The following is a 25,331-nucleotide window of genomic DNA, read 5'->3' as shown; positions in this document are numbered from 1 at the left end:
AAGGATGTATTAATACAGCAAACAGGCGGTGATCATCGTTTTCTTCATTTAATTCCGTCCCATCCAGGACCAACCAGCACAGCAGCTGCCGTGACGTGCTGCCCAGGAGGATCCGATCTTTCTCCAGACCATCCTCGCGGAACTCGTGAGCTCCCTCCCGGTCCACCGCTATCTTGTTGTTGGTCTATGCACGGAACGGAAGGTCTTCTCCCCGATCGATTGCCTCGCCTCCTGGGCCAAGTAAGCAAGCCAAGCGGCGCTGCCGGAGGTGGCTGAGCGGAGCGCCGGAGACCGGGAGAACTAGGCTTGGCGTTTCGGCGGGCGGGGGCGGGGGCGGGCTTCGGGCACGAGGATGTCAATGCCATGGGCGATGGCCGTGTCCGTCGTCGACACGGTGTGGGCGCTGCTCGCGGCGTGGGTGTCGACGTGCCTCTCCGCCGCCACCGCCGTCGCCCGCGCCGCCCGCACCGGTGAGATCGGCCACTTGCATATCGCCTGATGCCCTGATGGATGGCCTGCCTCTCGATGTTACTCTCCCAAGTCTCCATAGCTCTAGCGGTGTCTCCCGGCTCCCCCTAGTTTACTACTGTTTCACTGCTTGCACGTGCGGACACGATGCTGTTGTATATTCTTGTGCATAAAAGTGAGCTCGATATCACAGTGCACTGGCTTCTACATTCCACTTCATCGTGCCAATGTCTCTTCAGCTTGATTCGTTTTATGTAAATGTTAAATGTGTCTTTCTTGCCTCCCAATTTGATCTCACCCGGCCAAATCTCTTCCTACTGTCTCATTCCATCTAGGGAAGTGTTATTTTTTAAAAATAAACTTTCAGTTGTTTGTGCGGGCCATGTTCAGATAGTGTAAAATCGGGTCATATTCGGCCATTTTATCCCATGCCTGTAGATCGGAAAGTGATTATCCATGAAAACGTATGAAAAGCCATAGTGATTATATTGATTCCTTTTGAGATACGGAAGTAGATTCAATCCCTATGATAACAAAATCATAAGTGCAACATAGATAACCTGTGTGATCCTGGGCATAACATTAGGGGAGATTACACTTCGATGAGGTTTCCTCCTATGCGATAATTGAGGTTTGAGAACTCCATGAGAACAAATTTCATTAAAAAATGACCTTTCATTTCGATAGACTATGCGAGAATTGAGGTTTGAGAACTCCACGAGAACAAATTTCATTCAAAAATGACCTTTCATTTCGATAGACTTGGGAGAACCATAAACAGAGAGGATCGTCAGTCAAAACCACAACCACTCTTGAATATCAAGAAAGTGGAAGGGGTCACAAATGAAGACAGAAAGGTAGCGTGCTACCATTTACTTTGATCACCAATAGAATACTCTGAACAAAACGGAAAACTCGTTACAACAACTCAATGCTGTTTTAACTAAATGTTCCGGAGTATTCAGCATAATTGCAACGAAACCAAATTCCAACACTTGGCTAGCGCGAGTACTAAGAGAGCAAAAAATTATAGCAGTAGCAACATTTGGCTGAGCTAATTTAGCCACAACAGATTATCAGATACAGCACTTTATGGAGCTAGATGAAGTCGTGATAATAGGCCGCACAATTTATAGCTGATGACATGTCTGTACAAAACGTTGGTTCCTCATAGGATAAAAGCCCAAGCAGCGAAGCTCAACAAGCATGGATCCAACTGTTGGTGCCAAGTTGAGGTGTGAGAAGCACTTAACTTCGCCACTGTTCTGGAGGGCTTCAAGAGGACGAGTTCTTCCGGGCTGCATAAACCCTGTATGCAGCTATTCCAACAACTGCAACAGCAGCTCCAACTGCAAATAATTAGCAGCATGAGTTAGGACTAGTAAAGCTTGGTAGATTTCTAATTGGGGCACCTGTACCCTTTACAATTTTATGCTTGGCATAATGTTGATTCAATTATAGACAAGAAAATTTTGCGACTCACCAGAGACAACCATGAGGGAGCGGTTTAGAAGTTGACGATATTGCCTGCGTGTTTTGCCAGCTTCAGTCTCTGGAATGCTCAAATGGGGCTGCTGCGCTGCATGAACTATTCTGCAGAAAATGTTGTTCAAATCTCTCAACTTCACGCTGATCGGAATTGGTGTTTCAATCCCCATGTCATGGCTCACCTGAAAAGTAGATATTTTTATAGTTACTTCTTTTGGCAATAAATAAGGTGATTTATATTCCCTAGAGACAACTTCAACAGGTACAAGTACAACAGAGAAGTGCGGACAACATCAAAATGACATTAAAATCGATCTGCGGATAAAACAAGGAGCACGCTGAGACGGATAGAACCAATTTCAGATATAACAGCGGTTTGGGGGAAGTTGCTGTTACTAGAGGTCCTCCTAACTGTTAGGAAAAAAAGGTTCTGCAAGGTCTTTGTTTGCTGGATAAATGTGGCACTAGCACAGTGCCATCATTCTAATGCTCATTTTTCTATTATTCATATGTTCTTTGGGTAAACCGAAAACCTAGGAGAACATTAAGGTAGTACAGCAACTTACAGTAATGTATGTATAAATACGAGTATATGACAGCAAACCAATCCCAATATGGGTTCAATTGGCTAATGATGCCTACAGAATTAAATGCTAAAAATACTTACTCTAGTTGACTCTTGTAGAGCTTGCGCACATTGGTCAAGATCATCTTTCGCAGCAACTATCAGGCAAGGAACTTCGTAGCCAGTATTTTCTCCATGTGTAGCCACCTGCACAAGCAAGTCTCTTGCTCTTTGCCAAGAATATTCATCACAGCTGCCAATACAACAGGTTCCCAGTCAGACTATTTAGCAATACGCACAATATGTAAATTTATGTAATCGACGTCAAAGGCTTGAAAAGAAGATATAGCAGTATAAACACAATTACTTGTCGAACTCCTTAGCAAGTGTGTTTCATTCTACAATCAGTTTTCAAGAGTGAATAATTACTGTCACAAGAGTTTCGATGCTACATTGTTAATTGTGATCTCAATTACCGTCAGAAGTAGGGCTCACATAATAATGTGTGATTGATAGCCAAACCAATTAGCATATCTAGCCGTCAAAAAAAAAGTCTGTTTTGTTTATGTGAGATAAGATCTATTGCTTGCCTAACTCAAGTAACTCTATCAAAATACTAAGCAAGCTTCAGTTTTATTGGCAAATTGGTCGGGAAAACCATGCAATTTTTCTACTACCTGTTAAAAATATAGGCTAAATAAACCACAGAGAATGGTGAAACAGCAGGCACTGACGCAACAAACTAAACCTTGTTAAAAGCATTAAGAAAATGACTAAACTCCTCAACACAACACTCACAATCCATCTAACAAGGTTAACACAAACGGTTCATTGAGGTTAGCAGAAACACACAATAGGAAGAAAATGTGATTTAACTTATGAAGGTTTTGCCAATGAAATGAACTGACACCACCAATAGGGAGAACAATAAATCACTTCAGAATTTGTCATGAGATGCTGGTTATGAATATATAAAAGAATAGATTAGTGAAAAGCATGTACCTATCATAAACAAACACTGCTACATCACAGGGCGCCAATGATTCCCTGTCAGACAGTAACGATCTCACATCACCTTCAGGAATTTCTCGCAGTATTAGTGTCTTTCTAGTTCCCTTCAACAAATTAGAATATTGAATCAGACTAAAATAAACAAGATGTAACAAAAGGAAGAAACCTCAACTGTACTTGCATACATGATAACATTTGATAGAACATAATTAGTCTACATCGATAATTAATCCTTTAAGATGTTATATAAACCCTAGCCATGCTTAACAATTGTAATCTGGATGCAGTATACTACATTGTAAAGACACGCTGTTGGTTAGCTATATGACTGTGGATGGTGATGTCTCCACTGATATGTTCACAAGTACACAGGGAATTAAAATGCTGAAATCAGACTTGAAAATATATCAGTGCCAGCAAAACACGTACATCAGGCAGTTCAACAGAATTTGTTGCAAAGCGTTCACTGTTAGATGGCAGAGCATCAGAAGGTTGCCTGTTACAAGGACCAAGTGAATCAAAGAAGACCAAATGAAAAAAAAATATGACAAGAATATCTATGCGATAATCAATAAGAAACGCATCACACACCTTCCAATGAATGATTGTAGCAATGACGTCTTTCCAGAACCTCTGGCACCAAAAACGTAACACTGGAATACATTTCTTTGAGTCTGTTGCTTCTTACGACCCACTCGTCTTTTCCTCGTGACAGTAAATGCTGAACTAAATTCGCCCGGATAGCCAACATATACAAGGTTGGCATAACTATTTGTCGGATCTCTAAGTGTCATAAGAGCCCACTGCATTGCAAAATTATCATTCAGCAACACCAACATATATAGCAATATACCATGGTATAATAAGCAACACAAATTATTGCCATGTTGCAGCATTCTGTAACACATACTTTTTCATACAACACACTTTCAAGAAAAAGCACTATCACCAGAGCACGGCAATTGGACTTAGAATTTGATTGCTCATGCTTCAGCTTGCCTACTTTCCACACATTTACAGCAAAGAATTTAATTACTTTCAATAATATGTAGTCATATATACATAGAAGATGGCATCTGTTTGGGCGTTCTCAAAGCAAAAAGGGCACCTGACTGAATGGTACACAAGAATGCACCAAAATAAACACAATAAAACTTATGAATAGAGAAAGTAGGCCAGATTTCTTATGTTGGGTCCACACAAAGAATATGTAATTCACAAATAAGATCTATCATTTACCCATTGGGTTATAAATGGTGCATCTCATAACATTATGCTAAGCCGAGATAAATACCTTAGAAAGAAACCCTTCAAGTGACAGACCACCCAAGACATTCTTTTCAGCACAGTCTTTATACGGATCAGAAGACCATGGGCTGAAATATGCCACAAAAGGTGACACAAAGGAAAAATGACAGTAGATAAGAATAATAGAGGTCTGTCTAATAAGAAACAAAACATTCTACCAATGCATTAGAGGAAATAATACAAGATTTTTCCAACACTTCCCATATATATACAGACAAACATTAACAAATGTTCTAGAAGTATGGTTTCAACCAATAGGCAGAACGATTGACATCTATTAACGACTTACTTTTCGGGTGCTGTTGAGAAAAGGTCCTCCAGCTCAGAAGGTAGTAGAGCCCCATCCTGGATACATACAGAATTTAATGATCAATCAAATCAGATATGTTTTTAAATTAAATAAATATAATTAGAATTAAAATGCATATATTAGTGAGTCCATGAATGCCAACTGCATATCTACTGCATATCCGGAAAAGATTAACTATTATAAAAAGAGAATGTGTGCATTCAGCTTACATTATCAACGTCAAACATGTTGAATATCCCTCTCAAGAAATCAACCACTTCACTTGTCAGTTCCAGTGTCTGCAGAAAAAGCTGAGTTTATCACTTTACCATCAACAAAGAAATATTCCTGCTTAAAGCCAATACTCGAAGAGTTCCCAAAACACAACCGAAGCAATAATAAAAGTATTGATGCTCGTAACAGAAGCATGCAAGTATGTGAACTAAATACACAAATAATGGCACTACAGCAAATCAGCTCAAAATAGAATGCTTTAACATGCACCAAAAGTACATCAAAATTCAGTCTTAACACACATACACTATATCGGTGTTGCCAATCCCTTGGTTCAAGGGAAGTGCAAGATGATGGATATATCAAATGGACACTGTCGATCAGGATAACGCCACAGATAAATTAAGGTATATTAACATTGAAAGATTTTGATATAGATCATAAAGCATATAAAACATTACTTGATCAGGAGCTCTTTTAATTGGCATCGCAATGAGATCATCCCTAAGCTTGATGTCATTGTCATAACCAAATTTCCTCAATACAGTCCATGTAGTTTCCAGACGACCTTTTTCAATAAATAGGGCATGCAGAAAAAGGAACCCAGTCAAGGTAAGTCCGTTGTCATTTACGCCTTCAGGCATTTTCTCCTGAACAACTCTCTTTACGCCTGAAATTTCAGTAGGCTGGAGAGGAGCACTAAAACATCGGACCTGTAAAGCAGCAACATGACCATACATAAACAAACACATATAATCAAATAACAAATAATCATGCGGCCTGCTGCTGAACATAGAAAGTAGAGTAGGCTTCATGAATAAAGACCTGGAATTCATTGAGCTCCACATCACTGAGAGCACCATCCTTGTCATTATCACATAAAATGAATATCCGCTTTAATGCTCTCACACAGCGAGGCTTCAGTGATTGGGCCTCTTGATCAAAGAGAGGAGCAGTTGGGTGAAGCACTGCCTTCTGGGCATAGTAGAAGACCTCAGGCACCTGAATGAAAAACGACATATGTGATTCTAATCAGTACTGACAAATGCTAAGGATTTTAACACATTAGGCACAATTATTATTATTATTATTATTATTATTATTATTATTATTATTATTATTACCAACAAAACAATAGAAATATTTTACAATAAAATTACAGTTTGAAATATCTGGAGCACTGCGAGTGAGCCTTAATCCAATGTGTCTTCAATTGACCAGCATATTGGTCTCCATCCCACCACCCTCCCAGAGTTTGGATATCATGCCCAGTAAGTGTGAAATATTGGGGGCTAGAAATACCCAAACACTTAGTATTAAGATGAGGGGTAACCTGGATCTGCCGAAGAGCAGAGCACTCAATGCAGGTCTCAATCTCGCGGAATGACTGCATGATGGGCGCCATAACCTGCTCAAGGCTAACCTGCTGCTCGTCCCTTAGGTCCAGTTTGCACCCCACCACAATCACTGGAGTCTTCAACTGCATCATATACAAATTAAAGAATCTAAATTAAACAATATAAATCACAATGTGCAACCCGAGAAATAGTCAATCGCACGGGATCTAAATTCTAAACCTACACCACGAACCCCCGCCCTAATGTGCAGGGCGGCATTACCTGGAGTCGCCGGAGCTCGGGGAGCCAGAACGAACTGAGCCGTTCCAGCGTGGCGGGCCGGTCGCAGGCGTACGTGAGCACCACCGCATCGGCTGCCTGGCACTCCGCGATCAACTTCGGCTTCTGCTCCGGGCTGCAACCACATGCATACACAGAAAAACGACGAATTCACCATCCGCACAAAACGCGAATCCCATTATTCCGCGAAGATCTGATGAATCCGAGAAGCGGGAGATGGGGGCACCTGGACGATGTGTCGATGATGGTGATGGGGACGCGGTCGGGGAAGTAGTCGGCGGGGAGGCGGGTGGGGGGCATGACCCGGGGCACGTTCTCGGGGAATTGCTCGGTGGCGAGCGCGACAACGAGGCTGGACTTGCCGGTGCCGGGGTCGCCGATCACGACGACGCGGACGCCGGACTTGCCCGCCAGATTCGCGGCCGCCGACGGGGACGTCGCGCCCGCCATGCCGCGCGCCTCCTCTCTCTCCCCCGCGCCCTCTCTCTCGGCCCCGCGGCTTAGGGTTTTGGGAGATTTGGGCGCTGGTGCGGCGGCGTCTGTCAGCGGGTGGGGTCCGGGTGGTGGGTTGGTCCTGGGGACGCAGCGGTTGCTTCGGCTTGGAGGGGACGGAAAGGAAAAAGGGAGAAAAATGAAAAGGGCTGGGTTTGTTTGCTACGGCTTCTTCCTTCCGGTTGCCTTTCCAGACGAATTCCATCCCCGGACAGATCCAGCAGTGAGCGGGCATAGACCAAGAGAGTTAGAGCATCTCCAACTCCAACAGTATTTTATTTCTCTTTTCCATCCTTATATTTTTTTAAAAATAAAAAAACACTCTTCAATAGTTTCCCATTCTAATTCCCTACCTTCTAACAATTGGGAAATTGGGTTCCCTTATGCGTAAAAATACGCACGCCTCCGTCGCTCCCCATCGCCCCTCCCTCGCGACTTTTTTTTCTGGCGCCTTCTTCTTCTCCGCGCCATCATTCCTTCGCGCCATGGATCCAGTCTACTCTTTTGGTTTTTCTCACGTTTTAGGACTAGGGTTTAGTTTTTGTAGCCGCCATTGGCCTACCCGCCATGGATTGCGTCCGCCGCCACTTCTCCCCGCACCGATTTCATCCGCCACGGTGCATCACCGGCACTAGTAAGAGGTAAAACGGAACCATCTCGTCGTTCTCTTTCTTTTCCCCCAAATTTTAAGTCCTCTCGTGCCCTAAATCACCGGCAATCTGACTTGCAAGAAGGTTCTGTTTGCCAGCCATGTCCGCCAGCCATGGAGGTTTCTCGTGGAATTGTCCCTGTGGAACCACAACTTCTCATTTTTGGGAGAAAAATAGAGAACTATTGAAGATGAACTCTTTTTTGCCTTCACATACATATTTAGAGAGTTGGCAAGCAATAATTTTTAGAGAGAAAATATTAGAAACTCTTGGAGATGCTCTTATGTGCGGTATTTTCTTATTTTTCCAGCCTTGTTTCCAGATCTTTGTATTAAAAAATATAAATATATTGTTTGATTTGACTTGTTGAGTTGTTATTATGCTGATTTACAACATTAGTAGTATGGTTTTTTGCCTGGTGAAAACAGAACTTAAAACAATTCATATTTAAAACTCGTAAACAAAAATTAAAAAATACATGGCAAGCATTTAACTAGGATTTGTTAATACTGCGTTTTTTGAATCGTCGGGAATTATTAAACAAGGCACAAAAATAATTGGGTTCTCATAACATCAAAGTCCAAATGATTTCTCAAAATGCATGCTGCCTTGTACTTTGTAATTCGAAGCCAAAATCCATAATTGGAGGACCTTTTTCCGCATCGGTGAAGAAGCCATCGTCCGCCTCATGGGAGCATGGCGAGGTCTGCATCGCGGACATCCAGGACGAGGCCGGCCAGCAGCTGCGCGACACCCTGGGCGGCGGCGACGTGGCCATGTTCGTCCACTGCGACGTCACGGTCGAGGAGGACGTGAGCGCCGCCGGCGACGCGGCGGCCGGACCGGCGTCACGGGCAACAAAGGCCACCGACATCCGCAACGTGGACTTCTCGCCGATGCGCGCAAGGTGTTCGGCGTCAACGTGCACGGCGCGTTCCTCTTGATGAAGCACGCGGCGCGCGCCATGATTCCCCGGAAGAGGGGTGGCCAGCGTCGGCGGCGGGATGGGCTCGCACGCGTACACGGCGTCCAAGCACGCCGTGGCCGGGCTCGCCAAGAGCGTCGCCGCGGAGCTTGGGCGCCACGGGGTGCGCGTCAACTGCGTCTCGCCCTACGCCGCCGTGCCCACGGCGCTGTCGATGCCGCACCTGCCAAAGGGCGCGCGCGCCGACGACCCGCTCAAGGGCTTCCTGGCCTTCGTCGGCGGCGAGGCCAACCTCAAGGGCGTCGACCTGATGCCCAAGGACATTGCCGAGGCGGTGCTCTACCTGGCTAGCGACGAGGCTAGATATATATGTAAGCGCGCTCAACCTGGTGGTGGATGGTGGCTTCACATCCGTGAAGCAGTTCGAGGATTAGCTCAAGTTGGTAGCCCATTGTCACTGCTGTTTTGCAGTGATTCAATGAGACAATGAGGTGGCATGAGCTTTGTGTGGTAAGATTATTGAAGCCTCCGTTCTTCTCCATCAGTATATGAATGTGGAGAACAAATTAAATGACTGGGTATTTGAAATAAAACAATGCTGGACTGGATTCATCCCCAGACGTGAACGATTTTTTTTTTGCAAAGCCTAAACAGGCAGTGAGTACGAGGGAGTACAACACCAACATGCCTGAAACTACAAAAAAATTCAGAATGCAAAACACAAAATGATATTTATCACAACACCTTTTGTATCTTGATAGAAAAAATTAGGTCCTTTGAGATCTAAATTTATGTTCCGTGCACCATGATTATGATCTCAAACCTGCTTAGAAGAATCCAAGAATACTAAAGTAAAATTCAGTCTGCATTTCTATTGTGGTCTAAATATTGAAATTCATTTGTTTTTGACACTCGTCTACAATAGCTGAGTATAAATGTTTAATGAGAAAACATTGGTGCACATCTGGTTCCTATGTTCAATTTTATTTCCCCTTTCCCTTCACATTCCAGGCCAAATCTAGACTCTGTTTGGTTTAGTAGCGTTGTAGCCAACTTTGACCATTAATTAGGGATATTAAATAAAAAACAATTTATAAAACTAACTCCACAATCTCTGCGCTACTTCGCGAGACGAATAAGTCATTTGACCGCATAATTAGTGGATGGTACTGTAGCATTACTGGAATCAATTATGAATTAATCAGGGTTATTAGATTCGTTGCGCAATGTTGCACTCATATGTGAAAAAGTTTTACAAATAAATTTCATTTAGTATTCTATACATGCAAAATTCACTTAGCGCGATCTGCACTGGGGAACCAAAACGGGCCTGAAACTGACGGGGCATGGGCTTCAACCGGACGCGCGGCCACTTGGCGCTTGCCCCCGCGAACGGCGCCAGGTGGGCCCCCAAAACTGCGCTGCGGCTGCTGCGGCCCCTCTGTAGAGCGCGGCTAGCTCGTTCCCCATTCCTCTCCCTTGCTGCCTGCGGATCGGGCTGCCCTAACCGTTCCCAGGTCAGGAGGGTTTGGGCGTTTTGCGATCCTGGGTGCGGCGGCAGATGAAGAATCCGCGCTCCGATCCCGCGCCCGGCGCTAGCAGCTCGCAAGGATCCGAAGAAGCCATTGCGGGTATCAAGGGCGAGACGTTGCCGGGGTCGAGACAGCCAGCGCATGGACAGGTCAAAAGAAGACCAAGATCCAAAGCCCTCCTGCTTCCATGGATCTCGGTATGAGTATGACTACACGGGGTGGCAGTGAACAGGCTGATAATATTGTCCGTGCCATCAACAATGAGCCGGAAGAAGGGCTGGGGCAGATCGAATTCTTTGACTGGGATGAGGCTATGCTCAAAAAGGAGATCGATTCTTTTCGCAAGAGGTACTATGCCCTTCCTGATAACGATGATTATGATGCTTGGGCTCCCATCAGTGACCAGCAGCTTAAAGACATGGAGTTACGGTTCGCCATATGTCGCATCAAAGCTCACAAGGTACCTATTATTATGAAAATATCAGTCAAAGTTTTGCTAATTTTATTACTTTCTGTATATACGTGTCCACACTAATCTCTTTGTGCCTTATTTTTGTCAGATGTTGAAGGGAGAGGACCTGAGCATTGCAGAACTGAGAAATATGTACCCTCCGGCCATGCTTGAAGAGGAAGGGTATTTTCGCCGGGTCGAACGTCATTTCGAATGGTACTTTGATCGTAAGTACTGCGAGTTTGCTCACTTGGAGGACTACCAGCGGTTAGCTCTTCGTAATCCTGTAGGTAACACTTAACTCCATGCAACTATTTCTGTGGTCCAGTGTTTAGTTTTTCTAATGCACCAAATCTTATTTCTATACCCAGATTGCCATATTTCATAGCTTAAGGTGTGCTTTATGTTTTCACTGTTATTGCGCTATTACGACCCATTCTTTCTAAAGTAGAGAGATGATGACACCGTACACTGGAACGAAAAGACTTTTGGAATTACGATGATGAAGTTGCCCCCTTGTGTAGAGCACTAGATTACTTGGACCCCAATGTTGGTTTATAGCTACAATGGTGCCTTGCTATGTTTTATGTGGCACTTTTCAAGGGCTGTTTCTCCATGTGCACCAGTGGGCTGATAAAAAAACTCTGCAGTGATGAATCCTTTCTCTATCCATAGTTTGGAATCAGAGGGCTAAACCCACATGACCACATTTTTAGTTTGGAGTGCCTTTTGTTTTGAGAAACTAAGCAGCTTACGTTGTGCTGATTCTGTGGTCATTGTAGAAAAATAGAAAGAGATGGAAAAACACCAGACCCTTAGGATTGTGTGACCTTTCATATATACAAGAATACGTCTTATGCTACCGGAACAACAAGCCGGGATATATACAATTACCATACATCTCTAATTTAATAGTTGTACAAGAAGAGAGATAATTTTAAATGCTGACATACAAGATAGGGCAGTGATGACTCTGATTTAAGAAAACTTGTCCAACATCACTTGATATGGAATAAACCTCTAGAGTCTAGAGGCGCTTGTGTGTAGTGGAATTATAAAGTTTGCTGATACTACCTGAAGAGGCAGGGGGCAGCTAAATTGAAGAGGGGAATAACTAATAAAGAGTAGTTAATATGATTAGAATGATTCCAAGAAATTATCTTTAGATAGAAGCATGTAGAAGTTAGTAATTCCCGTGCCTGAACCATGGCATAGGAAATCCATCCTATTTTGCTATGTGTAGTACTAATATTGTATTGATCTTATTTGTGTGTGTCCTTTTCCATATGATTTTTGTGTTTTCATTACTAGAATAATGTAATTTGTTTGGGGCAAAAGGCTACGTTGTTGTTGTGCAATCATTTTTTGATACTATCCCATCCCACTTTTGGTGAAGAGTGAGGTGCTTGGGAAAAAGATGAGTCCACAGCCTAGGACTGTAAGACTTTTGCAAGGATAATAATGCCTGTTTCTCTAGAGGTCTTGATTGTATAAGCCCCAATGCAATGGTGCTTTGGTAGCGTGCCTCTTTGCAAAGTATCCCTGTTTGTCATAAGTTGGCAGTGGATGTACTTCCATTTTGGCCACGCCTTTGATTCCACTTACAATGTTAATGGCAACAGATGTGGTATTGATAATACTTTTTGTTGTGCAGTATCATTATCTGGATTGGGAGTTTTACCACAAAAATTGTAACACACTTCAGGGTGACCGAGAATATGTCTATTTCTGGGAAAAACTATCAAGTAAAACTAAGGTACGCGTGATGTGATCGATTGCTAACTTCTGGTCTTATGTCAACATGGTCTTATAGCATTTGCATCATATGCAGCGGCTTAAGAATTTCAGAAGCGCCAAAGTAAGTGAGGTACACAACCCCTTAAGACCTCTCTTCTGGTTCATAGGTTCCTTGAATGTATTCAATGCTATATATTCTTAGTCATCAACCCCGAAGCTATATCTTCTTTTGCAGCAAGAAAGAGTCGAGCTGGAGGTCTTTTACCATGCTGTGAAGATCGCAGGAGAGTGTACCCATTGTTTTACACCTTTGCTTCACAATGGCTACAATGTAATATGACTCTCCTCACAATATTAACATATTGACTACCGCAACCGGTGGTTTTTGACAATTACATATTTCTTTTTTCAGGAATATTTGTGGAGTGTTAGGTATGATAAAACTCGGTATGAAGACTCTGCTAGTCTCTATTTTGATATTTGGAAACTGGTTGCTAAGCAAAAGGTTGGATTCTTGCCTAAATACACACAAATGCTCTTATTCCCACTTGTTCCAGCTTTATATTCTTATTTAATCACAGATGCATTTCTTTCTTTAACGTTCCTTAGATGAGTTTCAAAGATGCTTTGAATCAAGTGAAAGAGAAAGGCATGCGATCGTCATGCCATTTTGAATTGGAAGTTGAGCTTGACAGTGATAGAGGGTTGTTGATTGGTCCGGTGACACAGCATGTAGTTGCCTTTCTTCAAAGATGCTATTTGCTTATTACTTCTAATGTGAATTTTCTTCTCTATTTTATCATCTGTGGCTAATTGATTCGTATTTTCTTTATCCAGTATTATACCTATGTGGCTGAAATTAATGGAAATGTAAGCTTCTTTTACCATGGGATCAAAGTCCAATTACGATTCCTTAGCACTAAAGCAATTTTCATCTGCCTGTAGGTACCAGAGGATGAAGCATATGAAAAGGTCATGGAGGCCGTCAAAAAGTTTGTTAGTGCTTCTTTTTCTTTCGTAGATGTTAAATGTTATTCTGGTTTTTAATGTATTTCTAAATTTTCTTGATTTTACTGAAGTGGAAACTAAATTTCTTTTCAGATTGGAAAATCCAAGAGCTATTATGATTATGCCAAAAAGAAGTTGGATATTGCAGAAAAAATCGGTTTGGTGCTCCCAGCCCAAGTAAGTACATGACATGCATATTCAACATGATCAGGCCCATGAGTTTGAACATAATATGTATAATTCTACTTTTACGCTCAGCGTGGCAGAACAGTTCAGAGGTCACTGCATAAATCGAGTTGGTTGGGAGGCAATACCAAGAAACGGGCGGGCCATTGATGTTATTACTCCAACAGATGTGTCTATCTATATGTGCTAAAATGAATGTAGTGTTTACTTGGTAGCCAGAAGGTAGTATTTTACTTTGAGTAGCATGATATTAAGGTTGGATATCGAGACGGCTCGGCTCGGCTTCGCTCGAGCTGGCTCGCTATTATAACGAGCTGGCTTGGCTCGATTCGTTGTCATTTGCGAGCTGGAAGCCTGGAAGTTAGGCTCGGCTCGACTCGTTTGTCAGCTTGAGTTGGCTCGTTTAGCTCGTGAGTCAATCTCGTAAGCCCTAAGATGAGATGGGGGCTTCGGGCGCAGACAAAGTGCGCAACGCAGGGCTGCCCACCACCGGGATGCTAGTCGTCGCCGTGCCACGCAGGGCGAGCCACGGGCCGGTGCACAGGTCTGCGGACGCGGCCATGCACAAGGCGCTGCCCGCCGGCTACCGCCTTGCCGCACTGGGTCGGCCACGGGCGCGGCGCGCGGGTTCATGGACGTGGCCACCCGTGGGGGCGCTGGCCACCGCCGTGCTGCACAGGGCCGGAGACGGGTGCGGCGCGAGAGTCCGGGGACACCGGACACGGCTACACGCGGAGGAGCTGGCCGCCGCCGTGCTGCGAAGGGCCGCCCATAGGTGCGGTGCGCGGGTCTGGGGATGCAACCTCGTGGGGGCTATCCGCCAGTGACCGCAGTGCAGAGCCGCTGCCGCTTGCTCGCTGTATGCCAAGGCTAGACTAGGTCGCCGTGCGGCCGGGCATCGTGACAGAGAGTGAGCCTGCGATGGGAAATCGGGAGGGAAGAGAGAGAATCGGGACTCGGGAGAGAGTTCTCTGGGCTGGGCTTTGATGGACAAATTGGGCTGAGTAAAATGGACCGAGTGTGATGAATGTTGGGCTGCTTTTGGCTAATAGTATTGTCTCCTTTTGACTTGCGAGCTGCTCGTGAGCCAGCTGTCGAGCTAAAAGCTGACCTTGGCTCGGTAACAAGCCGAGCGGAGCCGAGTTGAGCCACTAATAAGTCGAGCCACTAATAAGTCGAGCCGAGCAAGCAAGTAAGCTACGAATTTTTCCTCCAGCCTTACATGATATGCATCTTTGGATAAGATATATTGGAATGCAAGAAAGTGATGTTTGTAATGAGGAGCAGAAAGCACGGGGACTGTACCAAACGAAACTACAAATACCAAACCAAACGAAACTACAAATACCAAACCAAACGAAACTACAAATAAATTTGGTAACACAACCAAAACCAAAGCAGGTTAGCAGAGCGAAGGATTTGTATATTCGTTGATCCAACGGGGTCCAGTGTTGCTGCGCAAGTCTTCTGCGCTTGTAAAAGGACCAAGTTAACGCGCGACTGGTCGCGCTAAACGAGTAGTGCGCGACTCTATGCTACTATCAGTCTTGCACTGCCAGTTGCTAGTTTGGACGCATGTAATGAGAGGATGTCTCTTTCACGGTGATATGAGCACTAGAAAGATTATATTTTTTTTAAATGATAATTACTCTCTCATTGAGTGTCCGTTTTAAAATCCGTTTGCACCATTGCATTTCTTAGAATTAAATCTACAAAACAAGATCCATGTTTGATATGTTTTGAAGTTGTTTTATGTGTCAGTCAAGTTATATTGATTGAAAGTAGTAACTTATACGCAACTATGCAACAACTTATCTAAAAAACTCGTGTACAAATTGATAGATGATTTTTATTGATTCAACTTAACAACATACATAGATGCCACGTTTCAAACTAATACTATATAGCAACTTATGTTATATTTTTTTATAGTGACAACTTTATTTAGACAAATTATGTATCAACTTGTAACGATTGGGTAATAAATTATCTATAAACAATATCATATAGTATATCTATTAACAACTTGTATAGAGATAATATGATAACTTATATAGATACTTCATAGAGCTAAACAACATGGATGATAAAATTAAATTTTATAGCAATTTATCTACATAATTTATTATCTAGTTCACACATAAATTGCTACACACCTAACACATAAGTAGCTACTACACATTTAATATAAATTGCCAGTTTGTAAAAGATATTTTAAAATATATGCATCATGGATCTAGTTTTGTAGATCTTATTGAGAAGAATACAGTGGTGCAAGCGGATTTGAAATCGGACAAACCTAACAAAAATCATCACATTTTTTTGAACTCAAACAATACAAAAATATGTGGGCTGCGACAGCCCAATTTCTTTTGGCAGGGGTCGCGCGCTCCACACGGGTCGTCCGATAGATTTTTCCCTTGTAAAACATGGACGTCTGTGACTCGCCGCCACGGGAATAAAAAACACCTGGAAGGCCTACTACTTCGCCGGCTTCGCTGGCCCATGTCCATGTGCCACACCTCGAGCGCGACATCCACTCTGACTTCCACTCTCCTCCCCCTCACCCCCATCTTTCTTGCTCTCGCCGCGACGACGCGCACCCGCACCGGATTCGGGCGACGCCGGCGGCAGGCTCCGATCTAGAGACGATGTCAGCCGCGGGCTCCTCGCCGTCCGCCTCCTCGTCCACCAAGCGGTGCGTGCCCTGCTCTCCCCTTCCCCGCATCCATGGCCTCACTGCTGCGCACAACCCGGCTTCGCTGTCGCTGTCGCCGGCGCACAACCTCGAGCCCGCGCGGGACCTGCCCCGGCCGTCCGTCCTGCTCGTCAGATCAGCTGCGGCGACTCCCTCCCGGAGCTGCTGTCTGTTGCGAGGAATGAGAAGCTGTGATTGTCTTTTAGTCAACATTTTTTTTTGTCTGTGTGGAGGAAATTCTGCGCCAAGTGATCCTACTGTTCTAGACTTGCTGTATACATCAGCATACCGTATTTTTTTAGAAAAAAAGCGAAGTCATCAGCATACGGTCGATCTGGGATGCTGTAAGTGTGCCGTCCACCAGGATTAGAAATCTTTGACGAATCTGACACTAAATTCAAATATAAGTTTCATAGTACAGAGATGCAGTTCCAGAAGATGAGCTAATTCGTGTATTTAATCTGTAACTGTGCTTTGTCCTCCAAATTTGATCGTGATTTCCTTCTGGATATAGGTTGGAAGGGAAGTCCGCCCTCGTCACCGGTGGTGCCACCGGTATTGGTGAAGCCATCGTTCGCCTCTTCAGAGAGCATGGCGCGAAGGTCGGCATCGCGGACATCCAGGACGAAGCCGGCCAGCGGCTGCGCGACGCCCTCGGAGACCAGGACGTCATGTTCGTCCACTGCGACGTCACGGTCGAGGAGGACGTGAGGGCCGCCGTCGACGCGGCGGCCGCGCGGTTCGGCGCGCTGGACATCATGGTGAACAACGCCGGCATCACGGGCAACAAGGTCACCGACATCCGCAACGTGGACTTCGCCGAGGTGCGCAAGGTGTTCGACATCAACGTGCACGGCGTGTTCCTCGGGATGAAGCACGCGGCGCGCATCATGATCCCCCAGAAGCGCGGCTCCATCGTGTCGCTGGCGAGCGTGGCCAGCGTCATCGGCGGGATGGGCCCGCACGCGTACACCGGCTCCAAGCACGCCGTGGTCGGGCTCACCAAGAGCGTCGCCGGGGAGCTCGGGCGCCACGGGGTGCGCGTCAACTGCGTGTCGCCCTACGCCGTGCCCACGGCGCTGTCCATGCCGCACCTGCCCCAGGGCGCGCGCGCCGACGACTCCCTCAAGGACTTCCTGGCCTTCGTCGGCGGCGAGGCCAACCTCAAGGGTGTCGACGTGATGCCCAGGGATGTGGCCGAGGCGGTGCTCTACCTGGCAAGCGACGAGGCGAGGTACGTCAGCGCGCTCAACCTCATGGTGGACGGCGGCTTCACAGCCGTGAACCATAACCTGAAAGCGTTCGAGGATTAGCTCAAGCTGTTGGCAGCTTTTGCCAGCTCTGGTAGTGTTGTCCCTGCTGTTCTGCTGCAATTCAGAGATGTGGCATGTGCTAATATATGTAGCAGATTCGACTGTGCTGTATTCATGTGTCTGCAAGACTAATGTGCCAGTATATGAATGTCTCGCAACTGATTGGATATTCATTGGGAGTGTGCGGAAAGAATGTATTTCCAGCAGTACTTAAACAGGCAGAGTGATCAGAGAAACTTTCTTCATGCACGACTTACAGAAATGTAACCCCCCCCCCCCCCCCCCCCCCTTTTTTTTTTTCTCAAACGCAGAGTGCTGCTCTTCCAATACTTGGGCTATGGGATATCCTGCCAGGATATCATCATAATTGCAGCACACAATAATTTCATAATAGATGCAAATACTAACATTAACAGAACATATATGCTATCCGTGCTCTTTAAATAGAGCCACAGCAATTTTCTTGTACATCGTTGCCCTAGTGAACTATATCATGACCTTTCAAAATCAAGAATCTATTCATCAACTGAAGCTTGATGTGAAGTTATAAGATCAGCATTATCAAGTGAGCGATTGCTTGAGTCAGCTGCATCCTTGTTATCTTCAGCAAATTCGGCCCCTGAGATGGTGTCACAAGGTTCCACATATGCTTCAGCTAAGGAGCTCCTGGCCAATTCGGTTACATTGTTATGATGAGCATGCAGAACATCTCCTTTCACAATGTTAAGTAGAAGACTATTTGTAGTACTTTCAGGCTGTAGCAACTCTCCTTCAGAAACAGCGATGCTTGTGGGAGTAGAAGCTTGACTAGCTCTGGTGTTGACAGTGTGGCATGACTTGGTCTCAGAAACTTCTGTGCATCTATCTGGCGTAGCAACTCTATAGCTATTGTTTGGGCATGGATCGTTTGGAAAGGTAGATTCCGACAAAATGCCTGTAGTATCACCTTCTACAGTACAGGGCCTACTGAATTCAGTGTCAATCTCAAGATTGTGGATGAAACTGATGAACTTGTCAGCAGATGCTGTCCTCATTAGAGGCCCACCACTCCTGGTCCAGGAATTAAGGTCAATGGTTTCTGATTCGCTCTCACTTCCATCATAAGAATTGCGCCGGACGTGGCGAGAAATATTTGGTGTGCCGACAACAAGAACAGCACCTTGCTGCGTGGATGAAGTAGCAACTGCAGAAATTTCTTCGGAGAGAGATTCTGAAGAATTCTCTCGACTGATGCAGCTCCATGATGGTACCCTCCTTGGTGTTTTGAGTCGAACATTGTTAGAATGTCCCTGGGAAGCTGCCATGGTCCTTTCAATGCTTCTTTTTAGTCGCCGTTTGTGGTTTAAAACTGCTATAGATTCATCCAATGCAAGTTCAATGGCACAGTTTGCTCTGATTGCAGAGAGCTTCTCCCAAGTGCACCTGTGGCCTTGGTTGGCAGCTAACTGGAGTTCCGCATATGTTGGATTCTGTATAATCTTCAGATACTGAAAATTGGAGAGATGTGAGGGAAAATTCTTGAACCCAAAGTGCTTGTATTTCACCTAAATAACCCACTCACCTGAGCTACTGTTGCTGGCATAACCATGGTGACATCACCCCCCCAGTCCTGAGCAAACAACTTTGCAAGTCCTCCCATTGGAAGACCCATCTCTAGAATTTGGTTACATCGATACTTAACTTCCATCTCAGCAAGACGAGCAAGCTACACAGATAGATCAAAATAATGCCTGGTAAAAACACATATAGCAAATGAATTTGAAAGAGAGCACTAACACAGTGTTCAGGGAAGATATAAAACCCACACCGTTAGACAAAATGCACGCACAAGTGTTTGTAACAAAAGTACATAACATTGGTTGGATATCCATGAATTAATTTCACCAGTCCTATCATACCACAGAATAAACTCTTCAATCACACCACCTTAAAAAAAACACTCTTCAATCACACCAGATACCGCATATATGCAGAGATGATACCCATGTATAGTCTAGCAGCATGTGGAGAAATGTTAAAGCTAAACTACTACTCAAGAAAATAAAATAACTATCTGCAACAGGAACAACATGCCTACATCCTAAGATAAATCACATCAAAAGCTACAAGATTAACACAGGGTCACAAACATACCTTTCCAGCAAAGCGTCCTCCATAGGCTCTAACATGCTCTTTCATTCGGAGGAGTGGAGAAATGTGAGGATTAGTTTGGCTCACAATGAAATGATTTACATTAAACAGTTCCTTGAGTCTCATCATGGGCAAATCCATCTCCAAGCTCCCATCTCTCCACCGGCGCTTAGATGCTCCAGGACCTAGTTCTAGATCTGTCGAAAAGGGTGCGTGGAAGGGAACTATGTTCCCTAATCTATCCTTTGCCATCAGTTCCTGAGCTTCAAAGAGCCCAGGAAATGCACAAGAGGCAGTTACAGCACTCCAAATAACAACGTGAGGTGAGGTCAGATAGTTGAGGCAGCGGGGTGGCTCATTTTTTCTAGGAGAGCAAACAGTGATCCCAAGGACACGCCCAGTAATGTCGTAAGCCTCTTGAAATGTTAAGTTACTTGTGAGATCCCTCAAGAGCCTTTGCATCTGGCTAATGTCATGTAGTGCACCATAGGTGGTGACACGCTTCATCACCGTAAAAATTCCACCGATCCTATCAAAGAACTGCAAGGTCTGTAACGAGTCTGTGAAGAAGCTCTCAATCTCAGGCCATGTTCGGGTAGCAACTATTGAACATATAATGGAACCAACGCTTGATCCTGCTATAATCCGAGGCAGAAGCTTATGCTCAACCAATGTTTTCACTACACCTACATGGAAAGACCCCAGTGAGGCACCCCCACTTAAGAGTAGTGCAGTCCTCCCAAAGGCATGCCTGGTCTCTTGAACAAAGGCAAGCTTCTCTTCCAATAGCAACTCGTCAGTGTCAGATTCACACACCATTTTCAATTGAGTAGAAACCTCATCAATATATTCCTTTATAAGCTTAGGAACCTGCATTGCCACAGATCAACCATGTTACTAGAATGACGGTGACATATAATTCAATGTTTCAGAAATGCTTAGTAACGCTGAATTTCTTGTCGGAAGCAGGAGATGGTTTAGCATATTCAGGACTATCATCATTTACACAACAGATAATATTACTAGGAATCTGCGGAACGAATTAAAAGCAGTTACTTTGTCAATTACCTCAAGCCTGCCCTTGTGAAGCTCAGGATTGCACATGTTCCCCAAGTTCCTCATGAGATCGCCGCGCATACAGAATACCACATCCCGGAGCGACCCATCCTCCCTCAGTCTCCGGAGCTCCTCAAGCCTACTCCTGATCAGCTCCTCGTCGTAGAAATCCGCCTCGTGGACCTGCTCGGACATCTTGTCGCGCACCTTGGCGGCACGCGCCCACTCCTCGTACGTCGCGGCATGACCTTCTCGCACAGCCTACGCCGGCGCGCCAGCGCCGCCCGCGACCGCGCGCCGGAGAGCTTCCTCAGGAAGAGGGCAAAGAGGACGACCATCAGGAGGACGCCGTGAGTGTTCCTGAGGTGCAGCCAGGAGGCCACCACCGGCACCGTGGCGCTGCGCACGCGCGAGATGGCGGCGTACGCGCGGGCCCGCAGGCGCCACAGCGAACTGAAGAGGAGCACGCGAAGCGCGACCCCGCGGCCGAGCAGCGTAGACGGCCCGATCCTGAAGGCGCCGACGCTTGCTTCCGCGGACTCGTCCATTGGCTGGTGGAGCTAGTGACCTGATCTTGATGTGCTCGGTAAGCAGGAACCAGAACCCCGAACTGGTTTAATCTCGACCTGAGCTCTTCGGAGCCCCCAGAAAATTGGAGCTCCTTCGATTCCAAACCAAGATTATCTAAATGGTAAGAATCCCCAATTCGCACCAGTAGTGGATATAGTTACTCAAATCCGAACTAAAAAATCGGAATTGAGTAGGGCAGGGTGCTAGATCAAAAAATCGCAAGAGCCTCCGATCCCAGCCGCGACTCAGCACGCATAAAAAAGATGCAAGCGTGGGGGGAGGGAATAAATAAACCCCAAAAATGAGGGAAAAAAGAGGAGGTAGAAAATAAGCACAAGCTTCCGACAGTCTTGGCCGGATCAATCAATCAGACTGGAGTATTGTAAAAGGATCCTTTGCGTGGAAGTAATGGGGGGATGGGCGGGCGAGGGAGTGGAGCAGGCGTGGACGCAATGATAGATTAATGGAGCGAAGGCCGACGACGACGAGGATATGGCGACGTCAGATTGGGTGGGGATTTCTATAGTGGCGCGAGAGGAATGGATGGATGAACGCAACGGATCACTTGGCTGCTTCAATCTCCTCGCCTTTTTCCAGAGGAGGAAGAAGGGGAACGAACGGGCGGTTTGTTGCTTGCTTCCTTGCTTTTGCGGGAAGGAGTCGTCGGAAAGGGCGAGAGCTGAGAGGTGGGACCGTGGGATCTGCTCGTACTCATCGAGTCAGAACACCTATTCATCTACTGCTCCGTTTCAAACTGTGAATCATTTTGACAAATCTAGCTTTTCAAAAAGATGTGCATCTAGATAAATACTAGTACTACATAGATGTATATCTACTCTAGATATATAAAAAATTACCATGGCTAGATAGCAGTACAGTAGTAGACTCCTCCAGCTGATTTTTCTTTTTCTTTTTCCTTTTCCCCCCTCTAGCAGTCCAGCTGAACTTACCGAATGAACTCGTTGAATCACGACGGTTGATCGACGCTGTAACGCATCCAATGGTGCTCGCCTCTGCGCACACCTACTCTTAACGGAATACTCTCCTTTTTTTTTCCCGTTGCGCGTTTTCGGTAAGAAAAATAGCGTCGCTTTCTCGATGAAGCAGGTGTTACACGAGGAACAGTCACAGAGTCACTGCTTCGTCTAGTACGAGTGAAGCTTTTTGTGTGAAAAAGGGTGCACGTACGAAGGCAAACACGCACATGTCCAACCAGTGCTGCTTTCAATAGAACCGATTTGTCACCATCCACTAGCATGCCCCGTAGGCACCGGTGTACAATGCTTGTCGAGTTATCAGTTGTTGACCAGTCATATGGTTCTAGAATAATGTTTTTAATATTTAACATATGGTTTTCTGAAACATATAAAGTTACAGCATCTGATTAACAGCACAATATTTCTTGACTAGAGCCAGTATACGGAGTGAGCATTGTCCATGGTCATGCACAAATAAGGGAGCTGTTTGCGAGATAATAGAGGTCAAATCATGAAATAGTGTATATTAAATGTGATTTAACTAGATCAATGTATACTGTACTAATTTGTATTGTCTTCAAGGATTATTAGGTCGTTTTTCTACACAATATGCTCTCGTGCCATGAGCCTATGACCATAAAGTATGGGCTACAGACATGTACGCTTTCTACTACATAGTATTATACTCATGAGAATCTATTGTCATATCAAAATTCAATAAATTTGTTTCATATAGCAAAGTTGATAGACGTGTGTTATTCCCTATTCAAGTGGCTATTTTATAAGAGTGCTTTGTTCAGAAGCAATCCTTTTGTGTGCCATATGACTTCTACCGCTGATAATTTGTGAAATATCCTTCTCTTGCTCTTTTTTTACAAATGTATTGCCTTTAACTTCAAAATAAACCGTACATTCTAGAAGAACATAGTTAAACTCGTCTTGATAAATGTGTTCCACAAGAATAAATAGATAAAATTTGTTGATATACATAATATACCAATTTTCTAGTGAAGCCAAATATATTTTTAGTACAAATTTTACTTTTCTTATCTGCAAAAATGTAGATTCCCATAATCCAAATACGCATTTTTTAGGGGTGCAAAGAGGTGACCTTTAACTGTACATCCAATTATCTTTAGTTTAAAATTTTGTAATAGTTTTTTAAAATAAAATCCTACTTTAGAAAAGTAGTACAAATTTTGAACTAAAAAAATTAAAGGTGCACCTAAAAAATATCAATTTGCACTCCTAGCATTTTTTATACCCTTTCGTTCAAACCGCCGTGCCGAACGCACGGCCCAGATGCACCGATGCGATTCCCGTTGGAAAACTAGGATAAAGGGGACGAGATCCTCTACCATCACGCCCACTGATGACTCTCTGCAGTCACCCGCATCAAATCCGTCCGCTCGCATCCTACGGTGAACAGGTGAACAGCACAAACGAGCTTGTTTCCTCCACGTATTGGGCTTCAGCCCAACACAGCACAGCCCAAATTCCAAAACAAAGCTCCTCCTTTCTTCTCGATGCAGACCAGCCACCGGCTCCATCGTCACCGCCGAAGCTAGCGGCGGCGGCAGCCTGGATGCTGACTCCGCGGGGATGGCCGGAGAGCGTGCCCCACCTCGACATCGCCGGTTCGCCTGCCGGTCCCGCGGCTGCTGCGCCAGGGGCGGCGTTGTGCCTGGGCTCCTCGACGGTGAGATCCAGTCTTGTTGCCGACGCGTCACTCCACCACGGACGAGGTAGAGACCACCGGCGTGTGAGCTCCAGCTGCAGAGCATGGCCACAGAGTCACCAGACCACCCCCGAGCGCGGCCGCAAAGCTCAAGCTTGAAGAAGCTCGAAACTCAACCTTGAAGAAGCTGGAAAGAAGCCATGTTCTGCAAATCTTGAAGAAGCATTGTGTTTTGTAAATTGTGCAGGTGCTAGCAATTTGGGCAAGTTGTGATTGTATAGGAATGAGAAAAATTCTGCAAAATGTATGGCTTGAAAATTATCACTGGAATGCACAAATGTTACTGCAAATTGTATACATTGCAAGTTGTCACTGGAAAGCACAGAATGTTGTATTGCTCTCTAGCAAAGCATCAGTGTCAACTGTTAGATGATCCCTTTTATAGTTTCAGCTCTTGGACACTCTGTTAGATGATCCCTTTTATCTTCCTTTCTATGGCTCTCATTTGCACAAACATATCTGCAGAACCTAACCTTCCCATCGGACTTTCTTTTATTTGAGAACCTTTTTCTAACCTCATATCTTTTTTGACCTCCATAGCTAGTTCAAACATCCAAGCCTCTTCTACAGTACTAAACTCCATGCCAACTTGCGGCAGCAAACCAGACAGCAAACCCTCCCTACAATGAAACAAAATAATTTGGTGGTACTTTAAACAACTAAAATCTATATGATCTCATGGGAAAAATAAACAACCATGACAGTACACACCTATTTGCTTCCATCTCATATATGCAGATTTCTTTTTGTTGTAGGAACACATAAATCTAATGAGGGGCCAGGGAAAGAGTTAGGCAGCAAATTTAATGGGTCGATCAAATGAAATGCAAGAAGAATGGAGGGATCAGTACATAGGAGGAGGAAGATT

At 44.9% G+C, this 25,331-nt stretch overlaps 3 protein-coding genes, 1 long non-coding RNA gene and 2 pseudogenes across 7 annotated transcripts; 3 read left to right on the top strand and 3 right to left on the bottom strand.

Moving 5' to 3' along the window:
• Nucleotides 1-1,312: 1,312 nt before the first annotated feature.
• Nucleotides 1,313-7,661, bottom strand: LOC120649345 (mitochondrial Rho GTPase 1-like). Of its 3 annotated transcripts, none has more exons than XM_039926119.1 (14): nucleotides 7,227-7,661; nucleotides 6,983-7,115; nucleotides 6,697-6,843; nucleotides 6,189-6,365; nucleotides 5,825-6,076; nucleotides 5,360-5,428; nucleotides 5,130-5,185; nucleotides 4,827-4,908; nucleotides 4,124-4,335; nucleotides 3,962-4,028; nucleotides 3,524-3,636; nucleotides 2,624-2,774; nucleotides 1,952-2,138; nucleotides 1,313-1,817 (listed from the first exon to the last, which is right to left on the bottom strand). In XM_039926119.1, exons 1-14 carry the CDS (start codon nucleotides 7,448-7,450, stop codon nucleotides 1,744-1,746), a joined length of 1,944 nt encoding a protein of 647 aa, XP_039782053.1. In that variant the 5' UTR covers nucleotides 7,451-7,661; the 3' UTR covers nucleotides 1,313-1,743. The 3 variants fall into 3 exon arrangements, with proteins under 3 accessions (XP_039782053.1, XP_039782055.1, XP_039782054.1); XM_039926121.1 differs by having other exon boundaries at nucleotides 6,787-6,843; nucleotides 7,227-7,597; XM_039926120.1 differs by having other exon boundaries at nucleotides 6,697-6,837; nucleotides 7,227-7,597.
• Nucleotides 7,662-8,726: 1,065 nt separating this feature from the next.
• On the top strand, nucleotides 8,727-9,501 carry LOC120648958 (annotated as a pseudogene).
• A 961-nt stretch (nucleotides 9,502-10,462) lies between these two features.
• On the top strand, nucleotides 10,463-14,319 carry LOC120649348. 2 transcript variants are annotated; one of them, XM_039926124.1, is made up of 11 exons: nucleotides 10,463-11,059; nucleotides 11,160-11,336; nucleotides 12,705-12,806; nucleotides 12,882-12,917; nucleotides 13,023-13,118; nucleotides 13,200-13,292; nucleotides 13,397-13,519; nucleotides 13,625-13,657; nucleotides 13,733-13,779; nucleotides 13,889-13,972; nucleotides 14,054-14,319. In XM_039926124.1, the coding sequence occupies exons 1-11, from the start codon at nucleotides 10,787-10,789 to the stop codon at nucleotides 14,169-14,171; spliced, it is 1,182 nt and encodes a 393-aa protein (XP_039782058.1). In that variant the 5' UTR covers nucleotides 10,463-10,786; the 3' UTR covers nucleotides 14,172-14,319. The 2 variants fall into 2 exon arrangements, with proteins under 2 accessions (XP_039782058.1, XP_039782059.1); XM_039926125.1 differs by having other exon boundaries at nucleotides 10,466-11,059; nucleotides 13,733-13,783.
• A 2,141-nt stretch (nucleotides 14,320-16,460) lies between these two features.
• Nucleotides 16,461-18,241, top strand: LOC120649344 (zerumbone synthase-like). The gene is made up of 2 exons (XM_039926118.1): nucleotides 16,461-16,679; nucleotides 17,194-18,241. Exons 1-2 carry the CDS (start codon nucleotides 16,633-16,635, stop codon nucleotides 17,990-17,992), a joined length of 846 nt encoding a protein of 281 aa, XP_039782052.1. The 5' UTR covers nucleotides 16,461-16,632; the 3' UTR covers nucleotides 17,993-18,241.
• Nucleotides 18,242-18,385: 144 nt separating this feature from the next.
• On the bottom strand, nucleotides 18,386-22,404 carry LOC120649343 (annotated as a pseudogene).
• Nucleotides 22,405-24,696: 2,292 nt separating this feature from the next.
• Nucleotides 24,697-25,242, bottom strand: LOC120649342. The gene is made up of 2 exons (XR_005665236.1): nucleotides 25,175-25,242; nucleotides 24,697-25,083 (listed from the first exon to the last, which is right to left on the bottom strand). It is a non-coding gene; the product is annotated as an uncharacterized LOC120649342 (long non-coding RNA).
• Nucleotides 25,243-25,331: the final 89 nt, after the last annotated feature.

Source organism: Panicum virgatum, chromosome 9K (genome assembly GCF_016808335.1).
Source record: "Panicum virgatum strain AP13 chromosome 9K, P.virgatum_v5, whole genome shotgun sequence".
Taxonomy (NCBI): Eukaryota; Viridiplantae; Streptophyta; class Magnoliopsida; order Poales; family Poaceae; genus Panicum; species Panicum virgatum.
This window is presented reverse-complemented; position numbering and strand designations above follow the sequence as displayed.

Excerpts from the sequence above, each read along its gene's own strand:
- LOC120649345 (XM_039926119.1), bottom strand. The coding sequence starts at position 7,450 with ATGGCGGGCGCGACGTCCCCGTCGGCGGCCGCGAATCTGGCGGGCAAG. Across the intron at positions 5,186-5,359 it reads ACATGTTTGACGTTGATAAT|GATGGGGCTCTACTACCTTC; the intron begins GTAAGCTGAATG and ends GTATGTATCCAG. Across the intron at positions 2,139-2,623 it reads CTCTACAAGAGTCAACTAGA|GTGAGCCATGACATGGGGAT; the intron begins GTAAGTATTTTT and ends TCTACTTTTCAG.
- LOC120649348 (XM_039926124.1), top strand. The coding sequence starts at position 10,787 with ATGGATCTCGGTATGAGTATGACTACACGGGGTGGCAGTGAACAGGCT. Across the intron at positions 11,337-12,704 it reads GGTTAGCTCTTCGTAATCCT|TATCATTATCTGGATTGGGA; the intron begins GTAGGTAACACT and ends TTTGTTGTGCAG. Across the intron at positions 13,520-13,624 it reads TTGGTCCGGTGACACAGCAT|TATTATACCTATGTGGCTGA; the intron begins GTAGTTGCCTTT and ends TTCTTTATCCAG.
- LOC120649344 (XM_039926118.1), top strand. The coding sequence starts at position 16,633 with ATGTCAGCCGCGGGCTCCTCGCCGTCCGCCTCCTCGTCCACCAAGCG. Across the intron at positions 16,680-17,193 it reads GCCTCCTCGTCCACCAAGCG|GTTGGAAGGGAAGTCCGCCC; the intron begins GTGCGTGCCCTG and ends TTCTGGATATAG.